The sequence below is a fragment of the Harmonia axyridis genome, chromosome 6 (genome assembly GCF_914767665.1).
Source record: "Harmonia axyridis chromosome 6, icHarAxyr1.1, whole genome shotgun sequence".
NCBI lineage: Eukaryota > Metazoa > Arthropoda > Insecta > Coleoptera > Coccinellidae > Harmonia > Harmonia axyridis.
The window spans coordinates 14,950,071-14,977,984 of NC_059506.1; the positions used below are offsets into that span (position 1 = coordinate 14,950,071).

Sequence of the window (27,914 nt, forward strand, 5' to 3'; positions counted from 1 at the left end):
AAAAGAACATCGAACTCACTCGATGAAAATGGGAAAGAAGAGGACCACCTAAAGATTTTGGAGATAACTGTCCGAAAATTTAATGAAAATGGTCATTATTTGGGAAAAAACTTGAGAGTTGCGGTTTTGATGGACAATTTATGGAGAAATATTTCCAGAAATGACGAATCAAATAATCAGTCACAATTGGGCTCTCACTAAAAAAAAAAAAAAAAATAAATACTGTGAATTGCTCCTTTTGTTCATCACGTATATGAGTTATTATGTGTCATACGAGCTCCAGCTAAGGTCATGAGGTCGTCATAATTTTATATAAAATGTTTTATTATTATGTATATATTATGAAAGAATGAAGAATGAATAAACTATATTATATATATATATATATATATATATATATATATATATATATATATATTATATATATATATATATATATATATATATATATATATATATATATATATATAGTTTATTCATTCTTCATTCTTTCATAATATATACATAATAATAAAACATTTTATATAAAATTATGACGACCTCATGACCTTAGCTGGAGCTCGTATGACACATAATAACTCATATACGTGATGAACAAAAGGAGCAATTCACAGTATTTATTTTTTTTTTTTTTTTTAGTGAGAGCCCAATTGTGACTGATTATTTGATTCGTCATTTCTGGAAATATTTCTCCATAAATTGTCCATCAAAACCGCAACTCTCAAGTTTTTTCCCAAATAATGACCATTTTCATTAAATTTTCGGACAGTTATCTCCAAAATCTTTAGGTGGTCCTCTTCTTTCCCATTTTCATCGAGTGAGTTCGATGTTCTTTTCTTCAATTCAGCTTTTTCATCATTTTCCTCTTTTGAAACGGCTTCAAATTCATCAACTGAAGAAATATAGAAAATTAATTGTGAATAGTACGAAAAATAATTATTATAATGCTGACGGTTTTCATATTCGGATTTTTCCTACAATTTCAGAAAAATTTGGGTTTTTGTAGTAGTCCCGTCGATTTTTCAACTAACGTTTCGTTTACAATTGCAGTAGAATTTTGGAAAATATCTACTGTAATAATAGGCAAAGCAAAACTCATTCGAAATACAAACTCAACTACGAAGAATTACTTTTGCAATTAATATAATATGTTGAAAAATATAAATATCCCACCTAGATCATTCCAATCTCTCTTTTCTTCTGAAAGTTTACTTAATTCATCAATGGAAGCCATTTTTGCTAATTTTATAGTTGTTTGACACTCAACACTAAAATATTAAATTGGTCCTCACCGAATGATTACTGCTTTATATACCAAAAACATGACTAAAACTACAACCTTGCATTAAGGGGATCTGATTGGCTACACGTTCCGTATATTGAAGTATTTAATTAGTCATTAAATAAAACTTATCTTTACTGCAACTAGATTTATAATTTTTGCATCAATATTTTGGCCTTAGTATTTGAAAGTCAAATAACTCAAGAAATTAGTTATTTTGATTTTTTTAAAGTAGAAGAATGACTTGAACGAAATCTATCAAATTAATTTTTCTATTAGAGTAAAAACAATGACGGACCTACATCATATGAGATAGGTATAATTTCAGGCTGAGAAAAAATATTTCAGTTATTACATCGCAAAATGGCTAATTTTGATATATTATTTTATTCGCTGTCCTCAAGTTCAATTCTATTTTAAATGAAGAGTCCAATATTTTATTTACCTGTCTTCAAAATAAACATACATCTCAAGATTATTAGTGGGTGATATTTTTCGAAAGACAGTCAACTCATAGAAAATTTGATTTATGCCCTCCTTATTCGGATGTGTAAACATATTTTCATTAATAATTCATACAAAAACATTTATAACTATTGATAACTGAAGAATAGATATGATGAGTTGATGAAGGAAGGTAAACCGTGTAAAATATCTCACTTGAGACACTGACTTGTCTCAAACACTTATGATTTAGAAAAAAAAATTTCAACAAATTTTTATCAAATGATAAAATTGAATTGAATTGAATTGTTTACAATTCACGTATTATTAAAGAACACTTAAAATTTTCATATGTTTTCTACATATATCGAAACATTCAGACTACACAAAACAAATATAAAAAAATTTCAAATTAAACAATCAATGATATACTGAAAGTAGAAAAGCATAAAAATTAAATTCATGCTTTATCGTCAAGCAGAAAAAGTGTTCTTATCTCCATTTTCTATCGATATATTACTTCAGTTGGTTTTTTTTCTGTAGAAAAACACTTTCTCTCCGTTCATGATTCTCGTTTTCTTTTGAACTTCTCAGTATTATGTGAGCACCACTAAGGTTATTTTCGTTTTTCTTTCAGTATTTCTTTATTATTTTAATAGATTCTCTCATTCGATATAGATCTAGCAAGTTGATTACGTTATATCTTACTTTTTTTAATATTTATCGAGGATATCTATATCGCTCTTTATTTTCAAATCGGTTAAACTGTCTAGTGCCAATTTCAATTCGGGACTATTATCTCTTGGGTTACTCTGATTAGTGATTGGACAATTTTATCAATAATTACTGAACAAATCTAAGACTTCAGAGTAAAATAATGATGAGACCCCCACTCATAGGAGTTTCAATATGCTTTCTCCTTCTTGAGTCTTCAGGTCATTAAAAAGCAATAATTCTGAGTAGTTTTAGAAATTGAATTCTTTCATCATTGCAACGAACTAATAAAATTTTCATTACTTACAATCTTATTTCATCTTGAATGATAATGTTCCTTCTTGAGTCTTCAGGTCATTAAAAAGGAATAATTCTGAGTATTTTTAAAAATTGAATTCTCTCAGGATTGCAACGAACTAATAAAATTCTCATTACTTACAATCTTATTTTATCTTGAATGATAATTATTGAAAAATATATTTTGCATTGATATTGTCAATGTTTTTCTTTTAGGGAATTCTGAATTTTTTAATAAGACAATAATGAATTCAATATATAAAGAATATTTGAAATGTCTTTTTTTTACTCAAAGATACTTAGCAATTCAACATCTAATTATGGAAAAGTATCATTGCAATCGATAGGTAGCTCTTGTCTTTCTATTTAAAATTGTATTCATGTTATTGATTCATAAATTTTCATAAATTGATTTAATCTTTCGATAAAACGAATGAAAGTTTGATTGAATTGGTAACATCACTATGATCTAGTGATATTCTAGAGGTAAGAAAAAGAAAAAGGAGAAATGGCACTCATAGAAAATTTGATTTATGCCCTCTTTATTCGGAAGCATAAACACATTTTCATTGATAATTCATATAAAAACTTTATAACTGAAAATATATATGATGAACTGATGAGGAAAGGCATACCGTGTCAAATATTTCACTTGAGTGACCGAATTGTCTCAAAAACTGTGCCATTTCTAAATATTTTTATAATAATAATAATAATAATAATAATAATGTCGTACTCTCAGCGTAGTGAGAGGAAGAATACAAGATGAACCGATCACTCTCGCAAATGGACAGCAAATAGAATCAATGAAGTCGGATGATCTTTATAAATATCTTGGAATGAAACAGAATCGACGAATCAACCACCAAAGAATGAAGCAAGACTTAACGACTGAGTTCATTAGGAGAACCAAAAAAATCTTAAAAACAAACCTCAACAGCAGGAACATGACGAGAGCCATCAACACATATGCATGTTCAATTCTAACATACTCATTCGGTATAGTTCCATGGAGCAAAACAGACATCGAAAACTTGCAACGTAAAATGAGAACGTTGATGACAAAAGCAAACAAGCACCATCCGAAAAGCAGCATTGAGAGGACTACACTGCCGAGAAATAAAGGAGGCAGGGGTCTTACGGACATCATGGAACTTGCTAGTGGGCAGATAGAAAGCCTACGGGAATACTTCAGAGATCAAGCAAGTACATCAGAGTTCTACAAAATACTGTGTGAAGCAGACGAATCTACACCTTTACAACTTCACAAGGAGCAATTTTCATACAACCACCAGACAAACCAAGAAAAACTGGATAGATGGAGAGAGAAGCCCCTGCATGGAAGACATTTCAACGAGGTGAACCAGGATCATGTCGACATTGAAGCGTCGAACTATTGGCTCACATCAGGTGCAATGTACCCAGAAACAGAAGGTTTTCTTTTAGCCATCCAAGATCAAGTGATCTCAACTAGAAATTACTGCAGGCATATCATAAAGGATCGAACTATTACCGACGATCGATGCCGATATGGGTGTCCAACAAATGAGACAATACAACATATCACGGGTGGATGTCAGATGTTTGCAGGAAATGAATATAAAGAGAGACACGATGCAGTAGGGAAGATATTACACCAAGAAATGGCAACTAAATTAACACTAATTCAATCTGAAAAAGTACCATACTACAAGTACCGACCGGAGACCATCCTGGAAAACGAACGCTATAAACTGTACTGGGATCGTACAGTTTTGACTGATAAAACAGTCCCTCACAACAGGCCAGATATATTGCTAGTTGATAAACATCAAAAGGCAGCTATACTCATCGACGTAGCAATACCTAATAACAACAACATGCGTCAAAAAGAGGTCGAAAAAATTTCAAAATATAGGGACCTCGAATTTCAGATAAAGCGCCAGTGGGGAATGATATCAACGAGAACTATTCCAATTATCATCTCAACAACAGGAATAGTACCCAAAAATCTCAAGAGAAATATCAAGCAACTAGGGCTTAGTGAGTATATATGTAATGTAATGCAAAAAGCTGTTCTTTTAGGTACTGCAAGGACGGTGAGAAAATTCCTAGGAAGCGAAGGACAGGTCCAAGGATCGCGTGTAAGAGGACCAGAAGTTCGACGACAACCAGGGGGACCACAAGGACCGGACACGACCGAGCTCTACCCTTCTGATATTTTAAATATCTGGGATTGAGTGAATGTTCCTCTTAGCGAGGAGTGAGAAGCCGACGGCGAGGAGAAATCCTACGCGTATAGGCAAAAGTCGATAATAATAAGTTTATTCAAAAATTTCAAATTTGAGTAAGTAATGTTTTTTACATGTCAAGTATAATTTGGTAAAAGATATTCTCTATTTTACATTGGAAATTATCAGTATTGAATAGATAACAATATACGAATTATATAAAACACTAAAAATTTTCTTTTAATGTTCAACATATCAAAATATTGAATAGATCACCAAAACTTATATAAAAAACCATCTAATTATTCATTCAAACATGTACCTGCTGAAAAAGGTACGGGACATAATAAAATCGTACAACAAATAACCATTCAAGATATATTTTTGATATGCGTATACAGTTATGAATATCTAACATTATTTACATTCTTTGAAACCTTTTTCCTATCATGAACGTATATTAAGAGTGTTATTATAATAATAATAATATATATATATATCGGGTGTCCCAAACTCGATGGCCTATTAGACGTTTCTGGAAAACTGATCATATTTTTGAGCTGAAAATTTGCATATTGGGGTTTGAGACAATGATCTTTCTCCCTAGTGTAGCTAGAGGGTATATTTGTATTTTGTGGTTTCTGTAATCTGCATTCCGTGGTTTCATTTTAAGCGTGGTTATATTCATAGATAAATACAAAAGTACCCCTTATATCAGGTGTCCCAAATTCGAAGGCCTATTAGACGTTTCTGGGAAACTAATCATAATTTAGAGCTAAAAATTTTCATATTGGGGTTTGAGACAATGATCTTTCTCCCTAAAATATTTTCAGATCTCTACAACTTCCGGTTATACCGGAAACAGACTACTACTTCCTTATTTCGAATGGCACACCCAAGATATTATTGCATCATTAGATAGTTTTTTTGATGGCAATTTCGGCACTATGCCATACCTTGGGTAAAAATTCAACGGTTCATGAGTTATTGGGATTCTTATGAAAAAAAAGGTGGTGATGAGGACTCACATCTTTTCGAATATTTCAGCAGAAAAAGCCTTTTTCCAAAAAAATTTGTTCTGTTTCGTTTACGCAAATACGTAGTATTATAAGACTGTTTTCGGCTTGGACCAAAAATGTACAGGGTGTTTATAAGAGGATCATGAACTTGGACAACTCAAATTCATCAAAACTCAAGATTTTCAAATTAGAACCTATATTTTTTATTATTTCTGTCGATTCTACGTACAAAAATAGAGGGGGTTACTTCAGCAAACCCTATACCTAAATGAATACTTCAAGAGTTATCGGGGAAGAACTTCAAATGAGGAAAAACCGCTATTTATAACTGTGGGAATAACTGTCTGTTATTTCCGTAAAACACAGAAAGAAAATAAAATTCGATGTTTCGATAAGCCACTTCTGTTGTTGATTTCATTTGTTCATTATTTCCTTCAATGTTTCTTATTCTAACACTTTTTATCGTATTGCTGAGGGACGAAAGCTTGACCCACGTGCTCTAAGGAAACCACTTTGGTATAAGGGACTGTTCTTATTTCCTTTTTTTTTGTTTAAAGAACAATTATCTATATATTATATATATATATATATATATATATATATATATATATATATATATATATATATAAATATATATATATATATATATATATATATATATAAACAATGGTTTAAGGGGTGTTGGAAAAACTTCAATTGTTACTATCTTCTTTATTTCATCAGTCGACGTTTCGATCCTTGGTTGGGATCTTCTTCAGGACTTCTATAAAACAAACAACATACAAATATAACACAAACATTGCAGAAAAGACAACATGTTAAAACGCACCGAAATGCGAAGAGTTACCAGATCTTAAGTTGCACTGAATCTTATACAGATTTGGAGGAAAAAATTAATTATTTTTGAACACAAAATAGTCTTTAATACAATAACGTCTTTGATGTCACACACTTCCTTATTCTCTTGAAAACTTCTTTTTAAAAAACTTCCTTCATCCATCTGACAACTGCGTAAAAAACGAAAGGGGTTAGGTCGGGTTCATAGAACATCATAGATCTTCAACTGACATTCGAGAACATAGAACTTGAGATCAACAACTCACTCTCACTAAGTTGGTTTGAATGTATTAGATATGAATAAATGTTGCTTATATTCTCTATATCCTTTCTGTAGTTCATGGAATTTTCATGTCCAACACCCCTTAAACCATTGTTTATTAATTACTTTAGGAAATTATCACATTCTGTATATATATATATATATATATATATATATATATATATATATATATATATATATATATATATATATATATACAGGGTGAGTCTTTGACTTGTACATATATTTCAACCGAAGATTCCTGAGGTCAATAGAAACCCTTTTTTCATTTACCATTTTTTCCGATTCGGCCCGGTTAAAAAGATACAGGCTGTTGAAAATCGATAAAAAAATGTCATTTTCCGTTATATCTCGGAAATGGTTGTATAGAAAAAAATGAATTTCGGGATATAGTTTTTCATGTATGTGATGAATCTTCTCCGTACACAAAATTTTATCCACATCTCCCCGTTTCTTCATTATGAACACTTCATCCCATAAAAATACCAGAAATTCAAAGAACCGAACTCTTAAAAGTAACTAGGACGTTCATTGAAGGATATTTAGCTAATTTGAAAAATAAAAGCATTCTTCATATTTTCTCGTATATTGAGCCGTTTTCGAGTAATATGTGTTTAAAAAAAAAAAAAAATCTGTGAAATTCAAAAAATTGGGTACTTTGGCTAATTGCAACTCTGATAGAAAAGACTCACAGAAATGAATATTTGCTACGTTGTCAGGTCAAAAATCATGGATTGAAACACTGAATTTGCATTGACAAGTGAGGGAACCAGCCGACTTAGTTTGAAAATAAAGTGATTTGAATAAGCTCACCCATTGAGAAAATTCAATCCTTACGAAAGTTCTCTCATTTGGCTGTCTCCTATTTGGAAACATCCATAAGCTTCTTTAGCTCTTCTCGCTATTTTTCCATTTGTGAAATAGCATTCCAACATATCTACCATCATCTTCTGGTTAGAATACATTCTGCTAATTTCCACTTAACACACTTAAAGAACTTCACAAACAAACACTTTACACTAAACAAACACCTTACACTAAACAAGCTAAACACACTTAACACTTAACAAGTTGAACGCACTTAGGTAACACTTAACAAACTAAATACACTTAATACTTATCATTTACATTAAACAAAGCAACAGAAATCAAAATACCATAAATTCGAATTTCAATTGTTTTCGGATCATTCTATGCGCATGACCGATCGACATAGAAGAATCTGGAATAATTGTTTAAACAAACCATCAAATTTATGAATTAATAAATTTATTTTATTATGAATTTCATTAAATGTAATAATTAGTATCATCCGAAATGTTAAATCGAATTTTGTATAATAAAATAAGTCATAATATGCTAGATTACCGTATGTGTATGTTATGAACGATTCGAACTATTGCGCATGGCCTCAGAGTTTATTACTCTATGCGCATGGCCAAACTGAAAATTTGAGAAATCTCGAAGAATTGTGGTTATGTTTGGCAAACAAATGGAACAATTCGATATATGATTCGAAAATATTTTATGTTTCAATAAGAAACAACATAGTTCGGCGTAAGTAAGTTACTAAGTTATATAATATAAATAATATATTGAATAGTTATTGTATTTTTTCAGATCTCCTAATAATTCATCGAATCATTCAGAAAAACACCACAATGAATTTAATTGGACGACGATTTTCCTACGTGAAGATGATTGCCCACTAGATACAGATAGATAGACCTGTATTTAAAGAGAATCTTGAACCCCTTCAAATTAAATCCAACCGGAAACAGTTTGCTGTGAGGTGTTCATGATTTCATAAGGATAATTTTTCCATATAATGAATGGAAAAGTAAATTGATTAATTGAAATAACCAAAAATCTAAAAATCTACAATACAATGATTCTGTTGATAAATTCAACTACTTGAATAAGTGAAGCCCTAGTTCTGTAATGAATATTTATTCAAACTTCATACTCATCGATGTACTGAAAAATAATTTCAAAGTCACTGATTTCACCATTAACGCAGATCCTATCCTATTATCTAGTACATGTACTGATCCAATCCATATGTTTCAGAATCAATAGCTATTGATATTTTAAGGCATATACATGGTTTGTAGTTACTGTCCGTGGTTTATATTATTATAATAATATAATGAATACATCTGAGATCAGGAATCATTGAGAATTAATTCGAATAATGGCAGGCCTAATTTAATAATTATTGAATGATTTTTATTTCGCACAATCCATCTGAGGCTAAATGAATCTACGTAAGAAGTATAAGAGTAAAAAATGTTAAACCTGGTTATTTATAAATTAAATGAAAATAAAGACAATTTATTATTATGGTAGTTTCTACTTCAATTCCTGTTTTTTGCTATGCATTTTTTTGTTTCAGTAATGAAAATTCTTTATTTTTGGAGTTACCTATTGGGTATCAAATTTTCAGACAGAATATTGGCATTAATGAACACTAAGAAGAAAAGGATTTCAAATATTTTCATGATAACAAATTACTGAGCTTTGGCACAGCCCTATAATATGAGGATATTTCATTAAAGTTAATATTCTACTTTGAATAATTCTGATCGAAACTCATTTTCAAGTGAATTTTCATAAACTAGGCTCCTTATAAAATAACACCTATCAAGATCTGAAATCCCATTAATAACGGCTGCTACCAAACATTACTATAATCTTCTTCCAGTCTTCTGAGCTTTCATCGATACATAACAATACATCCTAAAATTTCATTTTTACGTGATTGAATACTTCTATACATTTGCTATTCGATAATTTCATCCTAGAACATTTGATTGACATACTTTTAAGAGGGCCAAAATTGTTTTAACGTGGAAATAAATAAAAAACTTCAGTGAGTTGAAAGAAGCAGAATATTCAATAGTGGATATTCATATTGAATACCACCATTTCATTTTTAATACAAAAATCAAGATCAATAATTAATCAATGATGGAATATTGAAGATTCATGAAAATTATAAGCTTCTAGGATGAGAAAGGAAAAAAATTCAATTCCTTCTGGAAATTATTTATTCCTCCTCATACTACTGTTATTTTTAACAAGATAAAATCGGAATTTTTCCATCACAAAATTACCTCTGTGTGATACAGAGGTGATTCCATCTTCCACATAAATCCATTCATGAAACTGCCTTTTCATTTTCGAGCTAAGTTATTGTGTAGGTACTTAGATAAAGTATTCTGGGTTCATTCAATCCTAAATGCAAGCGTTCTTACACTTCTTGCTACCCTAAAAATTTAAAACTTTTCTCACTGATTCCATGATAATAAGAATTCAAATTGGACACTTTTTTGCTGACCTCTAGATAACAAAATATACTCAATTAGCCCAAATTTCTAGTAATGTACAAAACTTCAACCGTTTGTTGGGTTTCTTGAATTTTATTGACAAAACATAACATAACCTTTAAACATAACATTACAGATGCGAGATGATTGGTATTCATAGGTACATAGATTTAGCTTATTATTCTGTAGGTTTTTTGTCATTATAGTGTTTTGTGATTGTAAACTTGGCAACGTGGGAAGTCCACAGATGATTATCATGTATGTTTATTTACCAATATGAAAATGAAAGGTTATATGAATAGGTAACTCTTTTATGAAACGAAGTGAAAAAGCGAAAATAAATTATTGGATATGAATATCAGATTTAATATGGGTGGTTGCAAGCTGAATTTTTTATTATTATCGAATAGAAATCAAGAGAAAAATAATCAACATATTTATCTCCCACGAAATTGCTATAACTCATTTATTACTTATATTGAAAATTATACTTCGGTCACCAAAGGGAATGGAAAAAGTGAGTTTATGCTTGTTTTGCTAATATAGTAACCCATTTTCAAAGTTCAAATGGTATAAATTTATGCTTGGGAAAACTTCAGTGGGCTGATTTCCAGGTTCGGCATAGCTCATTATGAAAACTTAAAATGGCCATATCTTTTCAACCGAGCCGAATCGGAAAAAATGGTAAATGAAAAAAGCGTTTCTTTTGACCTCAAGAATCTACGGTTAAAATATATGTACAAGTCAAAGACTCACCCTGTATTTTTTTTTTTTTTTTTTTTTTTTTTTTTTATATATTATATATATATATATATATATATATATATATATATATATATATATATATATATATATATATATATATATATATATATATCGATATTTATTTTATAGTCCGCTAAATCAGCATTTTCCACCAAAGTATAATATGTTTCGTGAGGTCAGAATCATAATGCGAAATATGAAAAAATATCGAATTTGATAATGTAATCTATATAAATATATCGATAAAATATGGGTTGAAAATATCGATATTTGATAGCATCGGAATTAAAAATATCGCCGATATTGATCGGAAATTTTCGGAAAAAACATCGATATTTCGATATATTGATAATGCAAACCCTCCCCAAATTTACATACATTACGGAAATAACACAAAAGTGAAATACCCCTAAGACCAATTATTGGCTGTGTTCAAAGTCCTATTTACAAACTTTCAAAATACTTAGCAAATTGTTTGACTCCAATACTAGGAAAAAATGCTTACTACGTAAAGGATTCCTGGCAATTCAAAAAATTCATAGATAAAATATCATTAAAACACAATGAAAAACTGTTTTCACTAGATGTTGTCAGCTTATATACAAATTTACCACTCAACGTGATAAAAGAATTGATGATTAAAAAATGGGAAAAAATAAAAGAGCATAAAGACCTACCAAAAACAGAATTTATAAAAGCTATCGAATTATGCTTTTCATGTTCGTATTTTCAATTCAAAAACAAATTTTAATAGAAACTACATATCTTGCTTGCACACATGGGTACCGCATCTCATTATCATTGTTATTCCATGTACAGATTTTTCTACTGAAATGATTAAAGAAGGCATGCCTCTTAAATTCAATCGACATCCATTTTTCCAAAATATTATTGTTATTGAAAGACTTGTCTAAATTGTTGGTGACCCGCTATTCCGAGTTTTCAAAGATTTTAAAATTATATAGAATTTGACTACATGAGATGTTTTAATGAAAAGACGTGAAAACACCAAAAACCTCAATATTCAGTGAGTTAAAAAATGTATATTTGTAGCTTTGTTGAACCAAACCTTTTTTTTTTTTGCGTGATACCTTTTTGAAGTTATTTCAAGTTGTGTAAAAATGTAAGAAGTGTTCCATATTTATAATTTTTATATATCTTGTAGACGCCCTGAAGATGGATTAAAATAAATCCGAAAGCTTGGCAAAGAAAACCAGAGTAAGCGTAAGAGTAACTAGCATAGCATAGTATAACATCTGATGTAAACTTTTCTCCACACTAAGATTCCAAATAAATAAAAATAAATGTAAAAATGAAAAACAGTTCAAAAGAAATATCTTCAAGTTTATAAATTACTCTAAGCCATATAATATTTCAGACTATTTGACCTATTGTAGATATTGATGTGAAACTTGTTGACAGAGTCTTCCTAATGTACCTATGTATGTTTGTGAAGAAAATAAAGATATTCTATTCTATTCAATCAATATGAGAATACATGTATAGAGTCTAAATGAAATAAAGCTATTCCTCCTAAAACACACACTCTGATCTGGGATATCTCACATTTGAAAAATATGTTTGGTTTACCTGGAAGTAATCTGCTTCGATCATAGATACTTCATCTATGATGAGATGCTTACATTTCTTCCATATTATAGAAGAGGCACTTTTCATTGCCATATCAACACAAGCATTAATTGAAGCAGTGCCTAAACCAATACCTGCAAACTGATGCAGTGTGATGCCTCCTATATGACAGGCTGCAACACCTGTTGATGCAGTTGCAACAGTAACATCAGCAGGTAAAGAACCAATTATTTTCCTTAACAAATAACTTTTGCCTGTGCCTGCACTTCCTGTAAAGAAAACATTTCTTCCTGACAAACATGTTTCCAATACTTCTTTTTGTTGTATATCTAATGGAGTATCTTGAATTGTAGATGATGAAGTATAAAGCCTTTTAGCAGATGATGGTCTTGAATCAGATGATGAGTCACTCAATTTACGTTTGCGTCTAAAACAAAAATAGAGAAGTGGTTAATTAGATCCTATAGTTGTGAGGCAATTTTCAATTCACTGTATTATTGAATCATAATTTCTTTAGCCTTAAGGTTCTATAATTTCAAATTGATATTGACAAAAATTTTTAAATAACACTTTGTTATAAAAAGTAAACATACATCGGTGAAGGCGTAGTAGTAGATTTTCCCATAACGTGTTTTTGAACCCTACATAATTTTCCTTTGGTTACAGGACTTATTTCCTCAAACTGTTGTGGTTTGTTTGAGAGAAGTTGAGTTCTTAGAGAAGTGGCCTTTTCATTTTTGGGGGCATTTCCAGTCATTTTCACAAACATTGTTCTCAAAAATCCTATTAACTGAGATGGAGGAGCATTTGTCAGAAAAGCAGTACATCCAAATTCTTGAAATTTGATAGATGCTCTGCCTTCTTTCATAAAATTTTTATGAACAGACAATCTCTTCAAGGGCAATTTAATCGGTGATGCTTTGTCATATCTTATTTCCACATAAATAACTCGACTTTCATCCCGCATCAGTCTCAAGGTTGCGTTTTTAGATTGGAGTTTTCTATTTATTATTCCTTGGGAATTTGTCCATTCTAACTTCAATGAACAAGTCAATGAAGCATCGTCAGTATCCATGATTTTAAATTAATATTAAATTAATTATAACTTTGTTCTATATAATTTTTTTAGCTGAAAGATTCAACAATTTCAAACTTTCAAACGTTAACGAACTAATAACATCATAAATGGCTAACTAGCACAGATTACAGTCTGTGATAATAGGTTATGTGTAACCTTATTTGTCTATGTCTGTAACTGTCATGAGAAGCACAGAATACTATATTTAGTATTCTGTGCTTTTTAATCTTCTTATATATTTATAAGAAGATTAAAAAGTGCTAACGCAGGGCTAAATGATGGTGGATTGATGCACCGTACCTAAGAACTAAGATGCATAGAATACCTGGTGTGTTTACTGATTCGATTTTGTTTCAGACTTTTTGGGAGACTGTTGCTCTGGTGGTCTGCTTCACCAGAGTTCTGTAAGGGGGCGCTCTTCAAAAATTTTCGAATTCCCGCTATCTGCTTGGTGCTGTTTAAAAAGAAAATACTGATTTTAGACACTGCAAACATTCACAATAAATTACAATTCAGTTCATATCAAATTTCCAATCAAATGAATGGAATATAATGACAGACCATAAAATATAAAATATTATTGTTCTATACTCAAAGTTCACGACAAAAACGTAGAAATAGGGGGATACTGGGGGTAATTACACGGTGTTCCTAAATTGGAGATACAAATGAAAATGACAGATTTCCGGATTATTTTAAGAAAAAAAGTCCTATAATATGAGTCCACAAACATTTTGTTTTTGAGATACACGTGTTGAGATAGAGGTGTTAAAGTTTAAGTTTTTTTCTCGTTTAACCTTCCCTTCACAAGATATTTAATTTGAATTGGCCATAGATATTCCAGTTTAAAGTTTTCACCATTTGATATGCTAATTTTGAATGCAAATCTACAGAGTGATATTTTTTCTGGAAGGATGCCTGCTTCCTTCCTCCAAAACTATATTTTGGTGAATGGCTGTTAGTTTAGAAAGATGTAGAAAATAACAATTGGTCCAGTACTACACTTTGTTTGTTATAGTTTTGTCATATCTGCTATCGATTTCTAGAAAAAATCTCTAGTAATCCTCAAGAAAATCCAAATTATTATAAAGATCCAGCTAGTAAGCTCTAATGAATGTATTAATTATAAGTTTTGGTATTTATTTACCCAATCTGTAGCGAAGGTTAATAAATATTTGATAAACTGTACGACACACTAGAAACAACCTGTATATTGAAAGCAAGGCGTTTGTGGGCTCATATTCATAAAACTTTTTTTTCTCAAAATTATCCAAGTAATTTCTCATTTTCCTTCGTAACTCTAATTTGAGAACACCCAGTATAAGGTAAGAACAACCGAATTAGTAACAAAATAAATTATTTCAGGTAATTTGGTTCGAACTTCATTATCAAACTTCTTTTTCTAACATCACAGATATGAATAAAAGTTGCGTCAAAAATTTTTTTCCGATAATCCCCCACCAAGAAAAAAAAACTAAGCCCTTGGTTCACAAGAGTCGAGAATTGAGAGAAATGTCAAATGTAAACGATGTATGCGCCATCTGAAACAGACCGCGATCCAGAGTTGCCGTTCGTACGATAATTATCGTTTTGTACGATAATTTGCTGCTCAGTACTATGTACGATACCGCATGTACGATAATAGCGTTTTGTACGATAATTTCAGTGTACCTATCATTTGAGCTAAAGGGACCATAGATACTAAAAATAAAATGAAACTCAGTATGGCCAGTTTTTAGTAGGAAGAAATCATTTGGTGGATTTTAGTTGTTCTAAAAAATCTAACCGAGACGGTTGGGAATGTCTAGACTCTAGAATGTTCCGATTAATCAATTCATCGTTCATTGGGGTTCTACGTGGCTCTAGAAGAACGAACCTACTTAAACATAATAAAATCATAAAACTTCTTTGGTGGCTGTCGGCTGAAAATAAATACAAAGAATCATGGAATATCCGAAGGGTAGGTACCTCATTAAAAACAGATGGTGTTCAAACTTCAGTTGAAAATATAGGTACCATTATCTCATATTTGGTATTCTATTTAGTGCAAAAAATTGTTGTAACAGGAATTTCATTGACATATTTGAGTGGCTGAATATTTTAGATTTGAATATATTCATTTCACACAACAAAATCGTTTTTTTGATGACCTTTATTTAATAGAGAATTTTTACGAACATATTTCTTCGTATTTCCAATCAATTCAATTATTTGGATTTATATTATTTTATAATATGTGGCTATAGGCGAATCAAGATAAGCGCTACGCCACCTGGTGACAATCAGAGTAACTATAAATGTTGCCATGGTTTGCTATGGCTCTTACCTGAGAGGTAGTCAGACCTTTTCATTCCTCTGAGGTTCTTGCATTCTGCTGTGTTTTTGTGTGATATTCCACAAATATTTATATTTTTCTTAAATTATTTTAATAGTTATGAGTCGTTCGAATCGCTATTGTTCAGTTCCTCAGTGTTCTTCCTGGGAAAAAAAGTACAAATATCAAGTTCCATGCTTTCCCTCAAACTGGTAATAAATATCGTGTTTGGGTGAAAGGGAAATTGGGGAGTAAAGTGCTGATGGATCGACAAAAAGCTTGGCAACTGAACTAAAAATCGATAAACCAGTGACAAGAAATATGAAACTATGTTCCCTGCATTTTATCGATGATGATTATTTTTATCGAGGTAAGCACTGACAGCACGTGAAATTTTAGATTATATTTATGGAGATAATAATAATCGTTTACAGATTCCAGTTCTACACAGAAAAAATGTTTGAAAAAGACTGCTGTGCCTTCCAGAAATCTTCCTGTTGGATCTACTACCACAAAGGAAGAACCTGAATGTTCTAGTAGTAGATCTGAAAGATTGAAACAAAGAAAAACTTGTTGCTGAAATATGCTCTTGTGAAGAAATCGAACCTGCTCTACAATCTACTTCCCAAGATGGAATCAAAGCTATACAAGGTCTATTACAGCTTCTTCAGGGTCAGCCTGATTATAATGGGCCTAAAACTTTCAAGGATTTCGAAGTGCAAGTGAATACCCCTAAAGTATCTTCTTTGTATGACCTGATAACAACAGATAGTGCTCTAAACAGTTTTACTGGTCTCAATAATATGAAACTATAAGATACAATAGTAAAAGCAGTACAATCTATTTACAGTGATCAAAGATCAGATCGTTTAACAATCAAGCAGTGTATTGTTTTAGTTTCAACAAAATTGAAATGTGATCTTTCATATGTGACATTATCTGTTTTATTTGGCATTTCACAAGAATTGTGCCAAAGATACATTGTCTTCAAATCTAAGGTACCTTTACACAATATTGGAAAAATTCCTCAGAAATATTTGGACATGTACTCTGAAATTCTAAATATTTTTTTTCAGGGTACACTGATGATACTTCTCTATCACATTTTAATTATTTTAGAATAGTTGTATAATATGCTGAATATATTTTCAAAATAAATACATTTCATAAGTGAAATATTTTCAATTGAATTCTCATTATTTTTGATGATTCATTAGTCAAGCAATAATTTAATTCGATATGAGTAGTTTCAAGTAACCTAGTTATATAAATTTATTTTTAGAAACATTTTATGTAAATTGAATTATCTCTTAATAAATAAATAAAAATGGGTATGGGACTTTCTGTAGTATTCCCAAAAATATTCAATACATTAGCATTTGTAATATTTTGTTGGGACTGTATAATGGAAGGGTAATGTGAAATGATCAATTCGGATAAGTAAAAAAACCTTTCAACTAAAGTTTATTAGTCATGCAAATAACATGTAACATTTTTATTATGTGACCAGCATTTAAAACTTCTTCACCTTCATAAACACTTCTAGAAGTGTTTGTGCCTTTAAGATACCCCAAGTATTCTATTAAACTCAGTCTTGCCATTTGGACCTAAAAAAGGTACTATTAGAATCCTGTAGTATAATAATGTTGACTGAACCGTTCACATATTATATGCACACGATTTTTATTCGTTATTTATCGAAGTCTTCCATCCTTGCACAACTTTCAATATCACTAGACTGAACTGAAATAAATGATGATACCTACCGCCTTTACCTAAAATGAAAATATTATATACACAGTAACATACTTGTTCACTATAGAAGTCTAAAAAGTTTTTATATTCATTGTAAAATCAAATTTTAATAACGCAAATACACACACAACTAATACAACCAAACACTCCAATGGCAACATTTATAGTTCTACGTTTGCTCACCTTGTCGCTGCATTCTTAATCTCAGATGCCTATGGGAGCAAATGTTCAATTGTTGAAAGCACATAACAAAGACCATTAAAAATATACTGCCATTTCAATTGAAAAGGGCGTATTTGCAAAAAAGCACACTGGAGATATTTAATTGAATTAATATGAAAACGGAAAACATGACAATGCATGTTAATTAAATTCATTAATTTTAATTCAGAAAGACTATTGAAGTCAAATATAATTATCAAAATATCAAAATTGTTACTTGAAATCGTACTTACAAACTTCAACCCTAAGTATATGTATAGGTATCATTAAATAATAGGATCCTTGAATTATTTCCGACAAACGTATTTTTCATTAGTATTTCAGATTCAATTTCGAAACGTATCTAATACCTCGAACACTCATATTCAAAGAATTTTGTATTTGGGTATTTTTTATTCGGTTTCTTTTACATCTTCATCGACGAATGCATTTTTTTTGCAATATCCAAGTTGCAAAAGAACTTTTATGGAAATGAGTAATTTCTGAAAAAAAAAACGAAAATAATAGAAACAATTTTCACGATGTCATAAGTAAAATTCGATCCATTTTTTCACGATTTCCTCAAAAAATTTCTTGTTTTATTTTCGAATCTGTACGCATCTCTACTATCTATCCTATTCATGAAGTAAAATTTAACCATAAGAGACATTAGAATAAGGTGTATTCTGAATAAACTGAAAATACAGACAATCTGTGAATAGGATTATACAGGTTCTCTGATCTTGTCTGATAATTAATTAATTATTCATTAACCGTTTCGTCTAAATATAAAATATATTACTTGTTCGATACATTGCTTGTTTTTTCATCCTTGTCCACAAATGATCATATTCTCGCAAAAATTTCCTTTATTTCGAATGTGTACGATAAATATCAGTGGGATACGATAATATGTACGATAAAATGCGATAATTTTAAACACGCGGTACGATATTTTAGGCTTGTCGACCTGGCAACGCTGCCGCGATCCCTCGAAATCAAGTAGGTATAAATCTGAAAAGTCTCCCGTCTTGTCTGAAAGTAGGGATGGGCAATAAATATCAATATATCGAAATATCGATGTTTTTTCCGAAAATTTCCGATCAATATCGGCGATATTTTTAATTCCGATGCTATCAAATTCGATATTTTTTCATATTTCGCATTATGATTCTGACCTCACGAAACATATTATACTTTGGTGGAAAATGCTGATTTAGCGGACTATAAAATAAATATCGATATATATATATATATATATATATATATATATATATATATATATATATATATATATATATATATATATATCGATATTTATTTTATAGTCCGCTAAATCAGCATTTTCCACCAAAGTATAATATGTTTCGTGTGTACCGCGTGTTTAAAATTATCGCATTTTATCGTACATATTATCGTATCCCACTGATATTTATCGTACACATTCGAAATAAAGGAAATTTTTGCGAGAATATGATCATTTGTGGACAAGGATGAAAAAACAAGCAATGTATCGAACAAGTAATATATTTTATATTTAGACGAAACGGTTAATGAATAATTAATTAATTATCAGACAAGATCAGAGAACCTGTATAATCCTATTCACAGATTGTCTGTATTTTCAGTTTATTCAGAATACACCTTATTCTAATGTCTCTTATGGTTAAATTTTACTTCATGAATAGGATAGATAGTAGAGATGCGTACAGATTCGAAAATAAAACAAGAAATTTTTTGAGGAAATCGTGAAAAAATGGATCGAATTTTACTTATGACATCGTGAAAATTGTTTCTATTATTTTCGTTTTTTTTTTTCAGAAATTACTCATTTCCATAAAAGTTCTTTTGCAACTTGGATATTGCAAAAAAAATGCATTCGTCGATGAAGATGTAAAAGAAACCGAATAAAAAATACCCAAATACAAAATTCTTTGAATATGAGTGTTCGAGGTATTAGATACGTTTCGAAATTGAATCTGAAATACTAATGAAAAATACGTTTGTCGGAAATAATTCAAGGATCCTATTATTTAATGATACCTATACATATACTTAGGGTTGAAGTTTGTAAGTACGATTTCAAGTAACAATTTTGATATTTTGATAATTATATTTGACTTCAATAGTCTTTCTGAATTAAAATTAATGAATTTGATTAACATGCATTGTCATGTTTTCCGTTTTCATATTAATTCAATTAAATATCTCCAGTGTGCTTTTTTGCAAATACGCCCTTTTCAATTGAAATGGCAGTATATTTTTAATGGTCTTTGTTATGTGCTTTCAACAATTGAACATTTGCTCCCATAGCCACATATTATAAAATAATATAAATCCAAATAATTGAATTGATTGGAAATACGAAGAAATATGTTCGTAAAAATTCTCTATAAAATAAAGGTCATCAAAAAAACGATTTTGTTGTGTGGAATGAATATATTCAAATCTAAAATATTCAGCCACTCAAATATGTCAATGAAATTCCTGTTACAACAATTTTTTGCACTAAATAGAATACCAAATATGAGATAATGGTACCTATATTTTCAACTGAAGTTTGAACACCATCTGTTTTTAATGAGGTACCTACCCTTCGGATATTCCATGATTCTTTGTATTTATTTTCAGCCGACAGCCACCAAAGAAGTTTTATGATTTTATTATGTTTAAGTAGGTTCGTTCTTCTAGAGCCACGTAGAACCCCAATGAACGATGAATTGATTAATCGGAACATTCTAGAGTCTAGACATTCCCAACCGTCTCGGTTAGATTTTTTAGAACAACTAAAATCCACCAAATGATTTCTTCCTACTAAAAACTGGCCATACTGAGTTTCATTTTATTTTTAGTATCTATGGTCCCTTTAGCTCAAATGATAGGTACACTGAAATTATCGTACAAAACGCTATTATCGTACATGCGGTATCGTACATAGTACTGAGCAGCAAATTATCGTACAAAACGATAATTATCGTACGAACGGCAACTCTGGATCGCGGTCTGTTTCAGATGGCGCATACATCGTTTACATTTGACATTTCTCTCAATTCTCGACTCTTGTGAACCAAGGGCTTAGTTTTTTTTTCTTGGTGGGGGATTATCGGAAAAAAAATTTTTGACGCAACTTTTATTCATATCTGTGATGTTAGAAAAAGAAGTTTGATAATGAAGTTCGAACCAAATTACCTGAAATAATTTATTTTGTTACTAATTCGGTTGTTCTTACCTTATACTGGGTGTTCTCAAATTAGAGTTACGAAGGAAAATGGGAAATTACTTGGATAATTTTGAGAAAAAAAAGTTTTATGAATATGAGCCCACAAACGCCTTGCTTTCAATATACAGGTTGTTTCTAGTGTGTCGTACAGTTTATCAAATATTTATTAACCTTCGCTACAGATTGGGTAAATAAATACCAAAACTTATAATTAATACATTCATTAGAGCTTACTAGCTGGATCTTTATAATAATTTGGATTTTCTTGAGGATTACTAGAGATTTTTTCTAGAAATCGATAGCAGATATGACAAAACTATAACAAACAAAGTGTAGTACTGGACCAATTGTTATTTTCTACATCTTTCTAAACTAACAGCCATTCACCAAAATATAGTTTTGGAGGAAGGAAGCAGGCATCCTTCCAGAAAAAATATCACTCTGTAGATTTGCATTCAAAATTAGCATATCAAATGGTGAAAACTTTAAACTGGAATATCTATGGCCAATTCAAATTAAATATCTTGTGAAGGGAAGGTTAAACGAGAAAAAAACTTAAACTTTAACACCTCTATCTCAACACGTGTATCTCAAAAACAAAATGTTTGTGGACTCATATTATAGGACTTTTTTTCTTAAATTAATCCGGAAATCTGTCATTTTCATTTGTATCTCCAATTTAGGAACACCGTGTAATTACCCCCAGTATCCCCCTATTTCTACGTTTTTGTCGTGAACTTTGAGTATAGAACAATAATATTTTATATTTTATGGTCTGTCATTATATTCCATTCATTTGATTGGAAATTTGATATGAACTGAATTGTAATTTATTGTGAATGTTTGCAGTGTCTAAAATCAGTATTTTCTTTTTAAACAGCACCAAGCAGATAGCGGGAATTCGAAAATTTTTGAAGAGCGCCCCCTTACAGAACTCTGGTGAAGCAGACCACCAGAGCAACAGTCTCCCAAAAAGTCTGAAACAAAATCGAATCAGTAAACACACCAGGTATTCTATGCATCTTAGTTCTTAGGTACGGTGCATCAATCCACCATCATTTAGCCCTGCGTTAGCACTTTTTAATCTTCTTATAAATATATAAGAAGATTAAAAAGCACAGAATACTAAATATAGTATTCTGTGCTTCTCATGACAGTTACAGACATAGACAAATAAGGTTACACATAACCTATTATCACAGACTGTAATCTGTGCTAGTTAGCCATTTATGATGTTATTAGTTCGTTAACGTTTGAAAGTTTGAAATTGTTGAATCTTTCAGCTAAAAAAATTATATAGAACAAAGTTATAATTAATTTAATATTAATTTAAAATCATGGATACTGACGATGCTTCATTGACTTGTTCATTGAAGTTAGAATGGACAAATTCCCAAGGAATAATAAATAGAAAACTCCAATCTAAAAACGCAACCTTGAGACTGATGCGGGATGAAAGTCGAGTTATTTATGTGGAAATAAGATATGACAAAGCATCACCGATTAAATTGCCCTTGAAGAGATTGTCTGTTCATAAAAATTTTATGAAAGAAGGCAGAGCATCTATCAAATTTCAAGAATTTGGATGTACTGCTTTTATGACAAATGCTCCTCCATCTCAGTTAATAGGATTTTTGAGAACAATGTTTGTGAAAATGACTGGAAATGCCCCCAAAAATGAAAAGGCCACTTCTCTAAGAACTCAACTTCTCTCAAACAAACCACAACAGTTTGAGGAAATAAGTCCTGTAACCAAGGGAGAATTATGTAGGGTTCAAAAACACGTTATGGGAAAATCTACTACTACGCCTTCACCGATGTATGTTTACTTTTTATAACAAAGTGTTATTTAAAAATTTTTGTCAATATCAATTTGAAATTATAGAACCTTAAGGCTAAAGAAATTATGATTCAATAATACAGTGAATTGAAAATTGCCTCACAACTATAGGATCTAATTAACCACTTCTCTATTTTTGTTTTAGACGCAAACGTAAATTGAGTGACTCATCATCTGATTCAAGACCATCATCTGCTAAAAGGCTTTATACTTCATCATCTACAATTCAAGATACTCCATTAGATATACAACAAAAAGAAGTATTGGAAACATGTTTGTCAGGAAGAAATGTTTTCTTTACAGGAAGTGCAGGCACAGGCAAAAGTTATTTGTTAAGGAAAATAATTGGTTCTTTACCTGCTGATGTTACTGTTGCAACTGCATCAACAGGTGTTGCAGCCTGTCATATAGGAGGCATCACACTGCATCAGTTTGCAGGTATTGGTTTAGGCACTGCTTCAATTAATGCTTGTGTTGATATGGCAATGAAAAGTGCCTCTTCTCTAATATGGAAGAAATGTAAGCATCTCATCATAGATGAAGTATCTATGATCGAAGCAGATTACTTCCAGGTAAACCAAACATATTTTTCAAATGTGAGATATCCCAGATCAGAGTGTGTGTTTTAGGAGGAATAGCTTTATTTCATTTAGACTCTATACATGTATTCTCATATTGATTGAATAGAATAGAATATCTTTATTTTCTTCACAAACATACATAGGTACATTAGGAAGACTCTGTCAACAAGTTTCACATCAATATCTACAATAGGTCAAATAGTCTGAAATATTATATGGCTTAGAGTAATTTATAAACTTGAAGATATTTCTTTTGAACTGTTTTTCATTTTTACATTTATTTTTATTTATTTGGAATCTTAGTGTGGAGAAAAGTTTACATCAGATGTTATACTATGCTATGCTAGTTACTCTTACGCTTACTCTGGTTTTCTTTGCCAAGCTTTCGGATTTATTTTAATCCATCTTCAGGGCGTCTACAAGATATATAAAAATTATAAATATGGAACACTTCTTACATTTTTACACAACTTGAAATAACTTCAAAAAGGTATCACGCAAAAAAAAAACAGATTTGGTTCAACAAAGCTACAAATATACATTTTTTAACTCACTGAATATTGAGGTTTTTGGTGTTTTCACGTCTTTTCATTAAAACATCTCATGTAGTCAAATTCTATATAATTTTAAAATCTTTGAAAACTCGGAATAGCGGGTCACCAACAATTTAGACAAGTCTTTCAATAACAATAATATTTTGGAAAAATGGATGTCGATTGAATTTAAGAGGCATGCCTTCTTTAATCATTTCAGTAGAAAAATCTGTACATGGAATAACAATGATAATGAGATGCGGTACCCATGTGTGCAAGCAAGATATGTAGTTTCTATTAAAATTTGTTTTTGAATTGAAAATACGAACATGAAAAGCATAATTCGATAGCTTTTATAAATTCTGTTTTTGGTAGGTCTTTATGCTCTTTTATTTTTTCCCATTTTTTAATCATCAATTCTTTTATCACGTTGAGTGGTAAATTTGTATATAAGCTGACAACATCTAGTGAAAACAGTTTTTCATTGTGTTTTAATGATATTTTATCTATGAATTTTTTGAATTGCCAGGAATCCTTTACGTAGTAAGCATTTTTTCCTAGTATTGGAGTCAAACAATTTGCTAAGTATTTTGAAAGTTTGTAAATAGGACTTTGAACACAGTCAATAATTGGTCTTAGGGGTATTTCACTTTTGTGTTATTTCCGTAATGTATGTAAATTTGGGGAGGGTTTGCATTATGTATTTTCAATTCATTACACAGTTTTTTAGGTAGAATATTCTTTTTTTCCCATGATTTTATTAGTTCATTATTTTTAGTTTGAATTATTTTTGTTGGATCTTGTTTCAGTTTTTTATAAGTTGCTTCGTCGTTTAGGATATCATACATTTTTTCATCATAGTCTCTTGTGTTAATTACTACTGTTTTGTTTGATTTATCTGGCTTAAGAACTGTTATTTCAGGGTTATTTTTGAGGAATGATTTTGTTTTCTTGATCTTGTGATTTAATTGTTATTTTTTCTTTATTTAGTTTTGTATCTCTTTTTTTTGAATTATTCAAACTATTTCGTATTTCAGTTTGAGTGTCGTTATCGAATTTGTCAATTCCTGCTTCTATATTTGCGATGATATGATGTATGGGAAGATTCTGTTTTTCAACCGGAATGCAGTATTTTGGTCCTAAATTCGAAACTTCTTGAACTTGGTTAGGTATAGTTATATCAGAGATGTTCACAATCCAATCTTTTTTGGCTGCTTTTCTTCAATTTTGTGTTTTAGTTTATTGATTTTATTTATTTGTGTAGTTCTGATTTCATCGAAAAGTTCCTCTATTTTTCGGTTTGGTTTTTCCAATGTTTTCGTTACCCACTCTCTGTTATCACTCTCTAGAATTTGATTTGTTGCATCAGTAATGCTTTTTTGTAGAATCCTGATGTTATACAGGGTGTTTCAAGTTCGACGGCCTATTAGACGTTTCTGGAGAACAGGGCTGATTTGAAATCTGAAAATTCGGAATAACATTGTTTATGATGCCCTATTCAGCTAAAATATTTTCAGAGTTCCGGCACTTCCGGTTATACAAGAATTGCAAAAAAAATTTTCAAAAAAGACTTTTTTTTTCCATTTACTGTTCCAGATATTATCAAGATTTCCATTCTCAAATATTCTTTTCTAAAATTATTGCGTTGGTCCTTATAGTTTTCAAAATATTAAGAAAAAACCGAAAAAAAGGAGGGAATTTCCATAGTCATTATTACGTGAATTATTTTTACTGTGAATATCCTATGCTTATATTCAATTCACTTTCTCAAACTCGAATGATGTTGGAACATCGTGCATATCTTGAATTTGAAAAATATGATCACAGGGTGTTTCAAAAATTGTGAACAAAATTTTATCATAACTTTCGATTTTCAAATTAGAACCCTATTTTTTTGTGATTTCGTTGGATTCTACGAAAAAAAAAGGGTAGTGTCCAAACATGATTATGCTCCCAAATTCAATAATTCAAGAGTTATTCGAGATTTTATGAATTTATGTTATACGTAGGGTCAATTTCATTCGATCTGTTTCCAGACAGACTAGTAATAATACTCTATGACCATAGAAATTTAAATATCTAATTTACATGTGACAGATGTTTTCATTATCGAAGCTAAATTTCACGAATTGAATTTCTGATATTCAAATAACAAAATTCTGGATATACTTTTCTCTAATTATGTGGCAAATCAGTTCATTCCGGCACATCTTGTGGAACAAAATAGACTAGAACGGATTTATCTATTATCTGTCAAATTTGTGAAATAGAAAACTGTTCTGCCAACCAATATTTTTCAATGCAAAAATCACTAATAGATATTTATGGAAATTTCCGTTAATTTCAATAAAAAGGCAGTGAATTCGGGAAAATAATGTTTAAAACGCGTACCGAAGGCTCATTCTAGCACTCGTTCATTTTGAACTCTTGGAAGAATATCAATTACTTCTGCACTTGTATTAGTAGTAGTAGTAGTAACAGTACTTTATTGTTCATAAACAAACAAATGGCCGTCGACCTAAGATCCTTCAGCCTTCTGATTTATACATATCCATATATAAGTTTTTTTTATAACTAAATATAATAGTAAGTAATAAGTAAGTAATTTCTTTATTTCAAATGAATCTGAAGCGAACAAATGAAACTGTGTCAACATAATAACAATAGCGTATTATTCATAAAAGTCTTCGATCTTGTATGGCTCAATTTGTATCAAGTGTTCATGCACGGCCTTCTTGTATTTCCTGAAGTTTTCTTCCTTCTGTATTGTTTCTGGTAGATGATTAAAAAACCTCAAACACCTATATTCTACTTGGTTCTGTGTTCTTGTCAGATGCACTGTTCTTGTCAGATGCACTTTAGGGTATGTATAGTTTAAATTTCTTATACTGTATTTTTGTTTTTGAGTGTTGATGTGTTGCGAAAATAGCTCTTTGTTTTTATGAAGGAATAGGAGACATTCTTGAATGTATATTGCATAGACGGTTAGCATTTTAATTTTTTTTTAAAGTTCCACGACATGATTCCATTCTTCCCAAGTTGAAGAGTATTCTGACAGCCTTCTTCTGCAGTATGAAAAGTGAAGACATATTTCCTGATCCATAAAAAAGCATTCCAAATCGAATTCTTGACTCTACTGTGGCATAGTATATCGTCTTCAATGTACTTGAATTCAGGTACCTGGATACCACCCTCAGTCCATAAATGCAGGAAGATATCTTTTTTGAGGTATATTCTATGTGACATTTCCAGTTGAGTTCTTTGTCTATGTAGATTCCAAGGAATTTGACATGATCTTTCAATTTGTAGTTTTCATTCTGCAGTTTGATCTCACTTGGATTTTCATCTCCTGATGTTATACGATGAAATATCATAACATTGGTCTTATCTGTGTTCAATATCAAGTTGTTGTTGTTGAACCAGGAACTTGCTAATTCCAGTACTTCTGCAGCTGTATTTTTCAGTTCTGGCCAGTTCTTCTCTTTGATGATGACACATATATTGTATTGTATTTTACAATAATAATAATACAGTTATTATCTAGTGTTCGCTAGTGTCTCAAATAGGGTCTGTGTGGGGTATTTTCTGTGTGTTGAAAGATGTTCCTCTCTGTGGTATATTT

General features: G+C 30.7%; 2 protein-coding genes across 3 annotated transcripts in view; one reads left to right on the forward strand and one right to left on the reverse strand.

Annotated features, from left to right (window-relative positions):
* Nucleotides 1-11,330: 11,330 nt before the first annotated feature.
* LOC123682734 (ATP-dependent DNA helicase PIF1-like) lies at nucleotides 11,331-14,022 on the reverse strand. 2 transcript variants are annotated; one of them, XM_045621502.1, is made up of 3 exons: nucleotides 13,364-14,010; nucleotides 12,771-13,197; nucleotides 11,331-12,713 (listed from the first exon to the last, which is right to left on the reverse strand). In XM_045621502.1, exons 1-3 carry the CDS (start codon nucleotides 13,843-13,845, stop codon nucleotides 12,705-12,707), a joined length of 918 nt encoding a protein of 305 aa, XP_045477458.1. In that variant the 5' UTR covers nucleotides 13,846-14,010; the 3' UTR covers nucleotides 11,331-12,704. The 2 variants fall into 2 exon arrangements, with proteins under 2 accessions (XP_045477458.1, XP_045477457.1); XM_045621501.1 differs by having other exon boundaries at nucleotides 11,331-13,197; nucleotides 13,364-14,022.
* An 8,452-nt stretch (nucleotides 14,023-22,474) lies between these two features.
* LOC123681785 (ATP-dependent DNA helicase PIF1) overlaps nucleotides 22,475-27,914 on the forward strand; it is a 36,589-nt gene continuing 31,149 nt past the window's right edge. The window contains exons 1-2 of the mRNA XM_045620074.1: nucleotides 22,475-23,157; nucleotides 23,324-23,750. Coding sequence (XP_045476030.1) covers nucleotides 22,676-23,157; nucleotides 23,324-23,750 — 909 coding nt within the window. The 5' untranslated portion in view covers nucleotides 22,475-22,675. The remainder of the gene's footprint in view (nucleotides 23,158-23,323; nucleotides 23,751-27,914) is intronic.